General features: G+C 39.0%; 1 protein-coding gene across 1 annotated transcript; it reads left to right on the top strand.

Moving 5' to 3' along the window:
* The first annotated feature begins 3,204 nt into the window (after positions 1 to 3,204).
* LOC137233860 (uncharacterized) lies at positions 3,205 to 8,207 on the top strand. Its single transcript, XM_067757336.1, has 2 exons — positions 3,205 to 3,258; positions 3,313 to 8,207. Exon 2 carries the CDS (start codon positions 4,993 to 4,995, stop codon positions 5,986 to 5,988), a length of 996 nt encoding a protein of 331 aa, XP_067613437.1. The 5' UTR covers positions 3,205 to 3,258; positions 3,313 to 4,992; the 3' UTR covers positions 5,989 to 8,207.
* Positions 8,208 to 12,007: the final 3,800 nt, after the last annotated feature.

Raw genomic sequence — 12,007 nt, 5'->3', positions numbered from 1 at the left:
CCAATTTTTTCCCCTACCTTTAAATTTAATTACTTGTGATAGATTGAGTAGGTAATACTATTTAAGATATACTTATAATTACGTATGTACATGAGCGGTAAAGGGGGGGATACAGTCAGTTATACCCAGTCAGCATTTTGGAAGTGTATCAGGAAGTTGATTAAAAACGCTCAGATGTAAAGTGTTTCTTGTATTCGAAAATCAATGTACCGTCGGGAGAAGGGTGTACCCTGGTTGGGAATATTCCTGAATGACCATTTGCAAGCCACATTTTCTTTTCCCCTTTATTCGTTTTATCATCATATTTGCTATGACATTCCATAAGCTTACACAATATTTTTTTTTCGTATTTAACAACAATTAACAATCTTATGAAATGTGTTTTGAAATCATTTGGGAATATGCTTACGATTCATTTTTCCATCATATTTAGTGCGTAATCCAATATTATATTATAAACGTATTTCCTCAGCGGATGAAAGTGTCAGGAAGCCCGAAGGTGAGCTAATTAAAACCTCAGGTAATTGCCGATAGTTAACTTGAACGAGGTTTACACACGACTGCATCATCCAGCATTGTCTATGGTCATCCTCTTGAATAATGGTAGTGTGATGTTTTAACAAGCATAGCCCATGTGGGATGTTGAAGCCGGAGCATATTGAGCTTAAATTACCAGCGGTTCACCCACATCGGAGATTCCGTACCACGGTGTCATACACTGTAACCTTTTTCTTTTTTTTTTTTTTGACGACATAAATGCTGTCGGACATCGTAGTCTAGGCACATCATCCACATTTCTTTAGGTCTAACCATATTTTTGTATGGCCATAATTATTTTTTTTTACTCATTTATTGAGAAGTGTGAGCTTAAGAAGGCAATCGGATTTTCAATGAATAGTTGGTTCCAATTGTTTAACTAGATCGATATTTAGCTGCAAGGAATAATCAAGGCGTATTGATACGGAAATAAATTCGTCATCCGGATGCTGGGTGGGTATGAACTCCATTTAAGAATGTTCATGCATAAAAGTTAAAGGCGTGAACTAGGGTCATTATAAAAGCGTAATTAACTACGGCATAACCAATTTGAAATCTCGGATTATTCATTTTTAAACTAAGGTTAGCATAGTTAAAGAATTAATGTCAGCGGCTGAAGCATGATAAGCCTATTAGTGCGTAAATACATACGAACTTTAAACGTAGACTAGGAATAAAAAGAGTACTTAAATGTTTTTGAGAAGAATAAGAAGCATAAATAAGCTTAAAATCTATAGCACTTGCGTTGTTCGCATATATAAGGATATACACACCTACCTGGAATTACATACATAAAAGTGCATATGTTCATAGACATGCAAACCTTATTATAACTAATAGTAAAAGTAGGCAATTTAAAGACAGTTTCTGAGGCGGTCACACACCGATACAAATAAATATTACGACCAAAATAATTAGTCGTATATGTTCAGACACATTTTTTTTTGCGGATAGAATAAAATTAAAATACAGTTCAATAAAATTAAGCTAAATATACAAAAGAAAAAAATTGAAATAAACTATAATAAAATAAACTTTGATAAGATAATAAAGTTTAGAAATAATAATAATAAAAAAATAAAAGAAAAGAAGACCCAGTAAAATTAAACTAATTCTTCAAAAGAAAGCATAAAATAAACAAAAATAAAATAAAGTAAACTAAAATAAAATAAACTGTAATAAAATAAAATAAACTAAGATACAACAATTTTTTTTGATTTCTACTCTTCCGCCCCTTTATTAATTATTAATAACTGTACTTCCCCATAAGCTTACAACTAAAATCTACAACTAAAAGCGTACAGTAAGAATTATTCTCTGTTTTGCTAGTAGAATAGATGAAAAATCTAAATGAATTTTTGTAACCATTTTTCCTTAATGTATCTTAAATAAATTGTACTATAAATGGGAATGCTGACTTCCATATTTATTTAGAAGGCAGCACCGGACGTCGCACCACCACCCGTGGCGCCCCTCTATATATTCGTCCCTTTTCGATTTTCTTTACTTTTCAGCTTTTTTTTGTTCTTTTGATTTTCAGAGTTTGGTAACCGGTCGTTTCCGGTTCGGTAAATTTTTTTTGCGTTTGATTTTTTTTTTGAAGTTTAAATTTTTCGAATGTTAACGGTCTGTCCGTGACATCCAGTTCGGCCGGATGTTGTTTTATTTTGAATTATAAGCGTTTTGAGTCGTCTCTGCGCTTCTTTCAGTTTATTTTAAATTTGACAGCTGCTAGTTTGATAGGCATGATAGAAACTTTTTTCTGTTTATGGCGCAGGAACAGTAAGGTTGGCAAGGACCCGCCCCAGCCGACAATGACTAGCCACTGTGCACCACCACATCATGCCGACCGCCCTTCTTAATGCTTCCACTATAGATGCGATTCCAGGTTTGGAGACCAAAACTATATCCACGCAAAACACTTATGTTCACAATTTTTTTTGTGGGTATCACAAAATCTTCAAAATTACAAGAACCACATTTAAATTTTCAATTACTTTCGCAAATATCTGTTGACAGACCCAAAATTTTTATTTGTCGCCTTCGGATTATTGTTTTTGAGGGCAATACGCGTCTTTTGACACCTCTCTCGATTTTTTTTGGACGCGTATTAGCAGTGTCATGCTGTCGTATAGAGTCATCAAAACTGATTCCTGTTGGCGTGGTATTTGTTTTGTCCAATAACAGCCAATGGGCAGTATATTTTAGTATTTGGTTGTTTGGCACAATTTTAGATATATTTATATTTATACAGCGACTAGCAGATATTGAGTGAATTTAGAGAATCATTTTCCCACAATGATAATATGAAACAGAATCGGTGAGCAAGTCAACGGCGAAACTGTAAGCCAAAATATTGGATGCGTGAGCGGTTGAATTACAAACGAACAAACGAAGATTCAAAGAGAAAAAAATGTTTTCTTTTTTTACTTTATATGCGCTTCCCGCCTGCTTGCATTGCTGAGGACTTGACGAATCCCACAAACTCACTTATATATATGTTGAGTAAGCGAACCTGTAACCGACTCTTTATTTGATTTTATTGTATCTGTTTTACCCTGCGTTATAAATTGACAATCCAAATTTGAATCAAATTGAATTTTTATATTTTATGTTTTCTATGCCACCCTGCAACATTTTCCTTAACATTCTCGAACAACTACTTGAAAGAATGTGAAAAATTTTATCAAAGAAATGTTGGTGGAAAATAATAGCAAATAAGTAAGTTAAATTACTTGGAAACTGTCTTTTGTTAATTTGCATTATTTAATACAGATAATAAACTTCACTCCACATATTATACGTACTTTACTGGGTCTTTTATTTTCAATATTTGGACATAAACCGGAGTTCTGTTATACTTGCATTGAATTCCCAACATCTTTATTATTTATTTGATTTGCCAAATAAATCGTTTATGCCTCGTCGCAGCGAGAGATTTAAAAATCGTAACAAGGAAATGTCCTCAGAAAAACTTAATGCCACTCTCAGCGATGAGGAACAAGAAAAAACAATAGTAGAACAAAACGAAGCTACTGAACTTCACCAGAAAATTGCAGAATTGCAGCATTTGTTTCAAGAATCCAATATAAAGAATGCTAAACTCGAACAGCTGTATACGCCAACAACAGTCCCCTCAAGTTTTCCAGCACATATTTTAACTTTGCCGAATTCATTCACCACGAGCATGCCTGTGTCAACGTTTTTGCCGCATATGCCTGCATCCGCCATGTCAACTGTGCCGACATACTCCACTGTAGGATATGCAGCGACTACAACTCCCCACGCCATGTCAACTGTGTTTATATACACTACTGCAGGATACGGAGCTATCCTATCCTCTAATGCCACGTCAATTCCGCCGACGGGGGACACGTAAGTGTACCAACTGCCAACACCACGTCAACTTTGCCGACATACCAATATACGTTTTCAATTGCGACTAATCGACCAGCAGTATTCGAGCAATCATGTTTACCGTATACGTCTACATACTTTATGCCGATAGGACCACCGTCAACCGCCTGGACGAATCCTGCCACAATGCCTATAAACTCAACAACGCCGCTCCAAATGAGCAATCCACCTCAACAATACAGCCACGTCATACGTAAGTTACAAGATCTCCCAGAATTCGCCATCGCATACAAAGAAACAACAGATGCCTATCGCTACACGAATCTAGAGAATTTGACACGGCTGCAGAAGGCGCTTAAGGGCGCAGCAAAATCGAAAGTTGAAGCCTTTTTAATACACCCAGATAGCATTAACATGGTCATGAACGCATTGGAGATGCACTATGGAAGGCCAAAAATACTGATTAAGAGTCAATTAGCGAAAGCGAGAGCCTTCGCACAGATTTCAAATTCGAAAATTTCCGATATGGTTGATTATAGTACAATGGTGTCGAATCTGACAGTATTTTTGCAGAATGCATGTGCAATACCACATCTGCATAATCCAACACTTTTAGATGAGCTTGTAGGTAAGTTGCCTTTATTAAAAAGAGAAGAGTGGGTACGTTACATTTATACAAATAGAATGGATTATCCGAGTATAATGGATTTTAGTCAGTGGTTACACAATGTTCATATCAATCGCCGCAGATACTGAGCCAACTAAGACTGATGCAGTGCTCAATACACGAAGAGATAGAATCTCCAAGCCTACATACGCAATCACTACCGAAAAAAGGAACAGGTGTGCTTTCTTTGTCACGAACAGGACGATATTTACCAATGCACAAAGTTTTGCCGCAGTCTTGTTGGTGAAAGATGGAAAATAGCCAAAACAAATCGTCTTTGTTTTTGTTGCCTTCGTGGTGGTCACAATTTAACAAATTGTACAAAACGCCGTGAATGTGGTATTAATTATTGTAAGAAATATCACCATCCACTTTTGCACGAAGAAAGTAAACAAACAGCTGCTATTGACAAAAACAGCAACACAGAGAAAATGTCAAATGCAGTGAGAGAAGAAGTGAATCCAAATGAAACTACGAACGTTGCCACTATATTTGAAAATGAATTTAATAAGAAAACGCTATTTAAATTTTTGCCAGTGATAATGAAAGGCCCAGAGGGGTGCCGTAAAGTTATAGCATTCATAGACGAGGGCTCAAAAATTTCTCTTATCGAAGAACAAATTGCCAAATCAGTTGGGTTAAAAGGGCCAGCTGACTTACTGTCACTGCGATGGATTGGTGGTAAAACAACAAGCGAAGTATCTCAACGCTTGAATATTGAGATTTCAAGTGCAAATATTTCTACTAATACCTTTGAAATGAGAAATGTTAGAACCACAAAAAAATTAGAATTACCTTCGCAAACATTAGATTTGGAAAATTTTAGAAATAAATTTGATTGTTTAAAAAATTTGCCCGTCGAAGACTATGTTGACGTTTTGCCGCAAATGTTAATAGGTATTCCACATATACAGCTTGTACGGACAATAGAAGTTATTAATTTAGATGAACATTTTGCAGTACACAAAGCAAAATTAGGTTACATACTTTTTGGTTCTAATGAAGATAGTTCCGAAGAATTTGTTTGTCGTATCGATTGTGAGCAAGACAGTTATAATAAAATTCAGCAACAAGTGTCCGAATACTTTACCATTGAGGATTTCGGGGTAAAGCCGTTGAAGCCAATTATTTCGGAAGCTGACAAGCGAGCCGAACGAATACTTTTGTTACGGTCTGCTGTTATGGTCTACGGTTACGGTCCACTTGGGAACGTTTTCGTGCGAACACACCTAGTGACTGGGGATGGGGCGAAAGTTGCGATGCAAAAGTATCGAAACAAAGAAAAGAAAAATTCGGCGATCACTAGCGAAAAAAGCCATGAGTTTCCGGCCATGAAGGAGAAAAGAAGTGTGAAAAATTTAGAAACCACGACTAGCAGAGAAATGGCCATGAGTTTTCGGCCGGGAAAAAACAAGGATGATTTGTGATTTGTTTGAGCCTCATTTGTTGGCGGCCCTGCGATTATACAAAAGGATCATATAACATCTATGGACACAACTTCAACAGCAAAGGCGTCAAGCTCAGATAATATACTGCTTCATTAACACTATTGCTTACATCAACTGCACATCCCCGACTATATTCAACTCATCGCAAAACACCCTCGCAGTGCTGTGCACCTATTCAAGAGAGTATTGTTGAAGAACCAAAAGACTGCAACGAGGAATCGCAGGCCGATTCCTTCACCCAACTACCAAAAGAACAAACGGTAAAATGCCCAGAAACTAGGAAAGAGTCGATAGCGCAAAGTATCGACACAGTTCATTCCGACAAACCTCGTTTTTACTCGTCTATTTTGGGTGGTAATAAACCTTACAACGGTTGTGTTGTGTTGACACAAGCTCAACGTAAAGAATATCCAGTTGAAGTAGTAGGTCGGCGTTTCACAGTCACACCTAGTGAGGAAAGTTCTAGTGATTCCGATTCGGATTCGGACGGCACTAAACTAATTGTTGATGAGAAACCCTTGTTATCCGAAGATAAATTCCTTTCTCTACGTTTACGAAGTACACCACCACCTTTGGAAAAGCGTCCAACACCATCTCCACCTCCATAGCCACCACAACCGCAATCCCATCGGTAGCGCCAACCAAGCGCGTAACATCCACCAGGTCGCTTCATATAGGCCCACCGACCTAAGCCCGGCATAACAAACGCCGGCCACCACAACCGCAATCCCATCGGCAGCGCCAACCAAGCGCGTAACATCCACCAGGCCGCTTCATATAGGCCCACCGACCTTAGCCCGGCATAACAAACGCCGGCCACCACAACCACAACCATTTCGACGCACCAAACACGAGCGCAACTGCCACCAACTGCGCCAACCACCATCGCCAGTGGCCACAATGACCGCGCAACCACAACCGTACAACCCCATCGGCAGCGGCAACCAAACGCACAATAACCACCAGACTTACCACTTCCAGCACTAGTAACAACAACCAGCCGGGTCGCCGTATATAGGCCTGCTGCAACCACCCAGCTGTGCCAACTTACCGGCAATGAATAGTACCAATTTACCAGAAACAAGCGGTGAGTTCGTTCCGTATTCGGAAACCAAATTTTTTTTATACCTTTAAACTTAATCAATTTATGAAATAACCTACTTAAATATACACTTGCAATTGTGCATATACATGAGTTGTAAAGGGTGCTTTTAAGTTTATTCATCTTAGGTTAGAGTCGTGAAATAATACACTTTAAATATATACTTACAATCATGTATATACATAAGTTGTAAGGAAGCTTTTAAATTTAATCAGTTTAGGTTAGATTCGTGAAATAATACACTTTAAATATATACTTACAATCATGTATATACATAAGATGTAAGGAAGCTTTTAAATTTAATCAGTTTAGGTTAAATTTATGAAATAATCCAGTCTAAAGTACGCTTAAAAATATGCATACAATTTAAAAATGCGCCTATACATAAGCTGTAACCGGGGCTTTTAAACTTAATCAATTTATGCTAGATTCATAACCCATTTAAACATATATACGCAAAGCCTTGCAGCTTACCCACCCCCATCTATACTGGGTGAGGTTTTTTGTTTGTTTTTTTTTTGCGGGTGCAAGCAGCAGCGGACATATTTGCTTGAAAAAAAAGGGAACCAATGAACAAGGGGAATAAACTGTTCGTTCATCAGAAAGAACTAAGGAATCGAATCTCTGAAATGAACGAAAAAACACAACTCTAATCCATATGAATGCAAATTGCAATCTTTTTTTCAGGCCTGAAATGTATCTTTTTTTATGCTATGCACATACATTACGCCTAGGGCGTATTCGTTCTAATATAATTAGATTGTAAGGAAGAACACTTCTGAAGGGTGTGAAATAGTGCCGCTGACGGCCAATAAGCGTGAACCTTTTACGCTAGGTTCATGGTTATCGAGCGCTAATATGTACGGCATACCAAATTTGTAAATTTCGAATTATTAAATTTAAAATGAATAACAATTAAATATTTGATATCACATGCGTAGGTATGAAAAATGCATTAACTATAGGTGCTTAATTAGCTTTAGAGAATATATTATTTAGGCGGGTCCGGACTACTTTCATTTGCCCGTATTGAAAATAAGTACATTCATATGTACATAGATATATTTCAGTTTTTTTTAAATGATTTATAAATAAAATATTGTAATAATGGGAATGCTGGCGTTCACATTTATTTAGAAGGCACTAGGTAGGATTTACAGTTAAGGGGCCACCGAAATACAGGTGCGACGGTGGCCATGGTTTTTGAGGGTGGGCTCCGCACCGGGCGTCGCAACAACACCCGCGGCGCCCCCATGTATATTCGGCCTGTTTCTTTCTTTTGTAATTTTCAGCATTTTTTTTTTTCATTATTTGATTTTCAGAGTTGGTAACCAGTCGCTTCCGGTTCGGTAATTTTTTTTTGTTGCGTTAGATATTTTTTTTTGAATTTAAATTTTGAATGTTAACGGTCTGTCCGTGACATCCGGTTCGGCCGGCTGTTGTTTTAATTTGAATTTCAAGCGTTTTGAGTTGCCTCTGCGCTTTTTGCCAGCTGAGTTTTTTGATAGGCATGATATGAATTTTTTTCTGTTTATGGCGCAGGAACAGTAAGGTTGGCAAGGACCCGCCCCAGCCGACAATGACTAGCCATTGTGCACCACCACATCATGCCGACCGCCTTCCTTACTGCTTCCATAGAAGACGCGATTCCATAACACTTTTAGAGACGACCCAGCGGTCTGGAAACCAATATGAAACCGCTTTTCTATGGAGAAAAGACCATGTTGAATTTCAAGAGAGCTACTCTATGGCTTTGAGTCGCTTGCAAATAATTGAGAGAAAGATAAGAAATGATAATGACCTCGCCGAATGGTATAAGGGTACAATCGATAGTTACATTGCCAAATCGTATGCAAGAAAGTTGTGAGTTAATGAAGCGAAATTAGTGAAACCACATACATGGTATCTGCCGCACTTCTCTGTATGTAACGTAAATAAAGGGAACAAGAGACGTTTAGTGCTTGATGCTGCCGCATCAATAAGTGGTGTATCATTCAACTCGCGGTTAATGAAAGGTCCGAATACCTACCATCCACAGCCTCTTACAGCAATTATATTTAAATTTCGTCAGGGCAAAATAGGGGTTTGTGCGGATATATGCGAAATGTTTCACCGCGTAAAAATACGAGAAGACGATCAGACCGCTCAAAGATTCTTATGGAGAAGCCGCAATCAATCAGTAGAACCAGATGTTTATGTAATGAGCGCAATGATCTTTGGATCAGTCAGCTCCCCATGCTCAGCACAATACGTTAAAAATATAAATGCTGAGAATTGGGCGGGCATGCGTAAAAGGGCGAAAGAAGCAATAATAAAACGTCATTATGTAGACGATTATGTCGACAGTTTTGACAGTGTTGACGAGGCCATAGAGGTGGCAAGCGATGTTTCAGACATTCACGATAAAGCAGGTTTTGACCTACGAGGATTTTTGTATAACTCGATAAAAGTTCGCGATTCTTTGAATAAAACACCAACAGGATCAGGCGATGTTTTAACGAGCATGTTTAATAGCGAAACAGTGACTGAGAAGGTATTGGGCCTGTTTTGGCGCCCGGAAAACGATGAGTTTTGTTTTGTATTGAAGTTTGCGAAGATATCACCAGCAGTCCTAAGTGGCAAGCGCCGTCCCACTAAAAGTGAGGTACTGGGCCTTACAATATCCATATTCGATCCATGCGGGTTTTTGGCTACCGTAGTTATAAAATCAAAGATACTCCTTCAATAGTTGTGGAGAGTAAATGTGGGTTGGGATACAGCAATCCCAGATGATATTTACCAAAGGTGGTATGACTGGTACTTGGAGTTATCAAATGTCGAAAAAATAGGCGTACCAAGGTGTTACCACAGCAATTTTACTGATATTAGCTCTCATATCGACTTGCACGTGAAGTGGCCTTTTCCGCCATGGTTTATTGGCGGATTTCTAGTCAAAAGGTAGTCGATGTAGTATTCGTAGCTGGGAAGTCGATGTGTAGTCCGATTAAACCCCTGTCGATTCCCAGATTAGAGCTGCAAGCAGCAGTACTGGGTGTTAAATTGTCGAATGCAATTGTTGAAAGCCACGATGTGAAGCCAAGGGAGATAGTTTTTTGGTCTGATTCAAAAACGGTCATAGATTGGATAAGGTCTGACAGGCGATGCTACAAGCAATTTGTGGCACACCGCATCGCAGAAATTTTAGATTCAACAAACGTTGAGCAATGGAAGTGGGTACCCAGGTCATTGAATCCCGCTGACGATGCGACCCGAGCAAATACAAAGAAACAGACGATCAGCTCGCGTTGGATATCGGGCCCAGAATTTTTAAAGCGTCCGAAAGATGAGTGGCCGTCTCTCCCACCTGACATAAGCCAGCATTCAGGGCAAAATGAAAGGCGTTCTAAAAGTTTGCTAACGATTTCGGAAAAGGAACGATGTATTGAATTTGGAAGATACTCGAAATATTATAAACTTTTAAGAGTGATGTGCTGGATTCGTCGTGCGATAGCGAAATTTAAAGGCAAAGGTGAAAAGCATGCAGAAAGCTTCATTTATTTAACGGCAACAGAATTGAAAGACCCTGAAATCAAAGTTTGCCATTTAGTCCAACGGGAAGTCTTTGCAGAGGAGATACAAATGTTGACAGATGGAAAACATTTACCAAAGGGTAGCGCAATTTATAGTTTAACACCAATATTGGATAAAGATAATATCATTCGTCTGGCAGGACGTATTGACCAAGCAACATGCGTCGCCGAAAGCACAAAACGACCTATAATTTCCCGAAGGCTCACGTTATAACTACATTGATTGTACGCTATTTTCATGAGCTGTATCAACATCAAAATCAAGAGACTATTTGTTCAGCTATTCGTCGAAAGTTCTGGATTCCATGCATAAGGCAAGTTGTTCGATCGGCCAGGGTGAACTGCCAACTTTGTAAAAATAGGTCTGCTAAGGCAAAACCGCCTCTCATGGGACAGTTGCCGGAAGATCGTCTTACTCCGTTTGTCAGAGCCTTCTCATACACGGCCTAGATTATTTCGGTCCGTATTTGGTGACGATTCGTCGTCATGAAAACAGGTGGGCAGCTCTATTCACGTGCTTGTCTGTTAGAGCAATACATATAGAACTCGCTAAAGATTTATCTGCGGACTCTACAATAATTTCATGAACCGAAGAGGAGTTCCCGTCCGGATCAGCAGTGATAGGGGTACGAATTTTGTGGGTGCTAGCAAGGAGGAGTTGGCACTCATTGATAAATTAGTGGCGGGCGAGTGTGCGAGGCGCGGCGTGGAGTGGGTATTTAACACCCCTGCAAACCCATCAGCTGGCGGAGTTAGGGAGCGAATGGTTCGTTCCGTGAAACGTGTTTTGTCTTTCGTACTTAAGGAAAGGGCACCACAGGTGGAGAAGCTTACGTCATTACTTATCGAGGCTGAAAATTTGATAAACTCGCGACCTTTAACACATCTTCTGTTGGAAAGTGAAAGCGTTAAGCAAAGCTTTTGGAAAAGGTGGGTTTTGGAATACGTTCCTGAACTTACGCGCCGAATTAAATGGCATCAGAATGTAAAACCTATTCAAGTTAATGATGTAGTTATAGTCTGTGATGACAACGAACTCCGAGGCGAATGGAAGCGAAGTATCATTACTGAAGTATTTCCGGCAGCCGATAGGCAAGTAAAGTCCGCAATAGTAAAGACCCGATGGGTTTTCTTCGCAGACCTGCTTCCAAACTTGCGGTGCTAGACGTGATGATTGGTGAATGCGGATCTAGTTCTGAATCCCGATGAGATTCACGTGAAGCGGGATGTTGAGTAAACGAACCTGTAACCGACTCTTTATTTGATTTTATTGTATCTGTTTTGCCCTGCGTTATAAATTGAAAATATAAATTTGAATCAAATTGAA

Source organism: Eurosta solidaginis, chromosome 5 (assembly GCF_040869045.1).
Source record: "Eurosta solidaginis isolate ZX-2024a chromosome 5, ASM4086904v1, whole genome shotgun sequence".
NCBI lineage: Eukaryota > Metazoa > Arthropoda > Insecta > Diptera > Tephritidae > Eurosta > Eurosta solidaginis.
This window is presented reverse-complemented; position numbering and strand designations above follow the sequence as displayed.

Excerpts from the sequence above, each read along its gene's own strand:
- LOC137233860 (XM_067757336.1), top strand. The coding sequence starts at position 4,993 with ATGTCAAATGCAGTGAGAGAAGAAGTGAATCCAAATGAAACTACGAAC.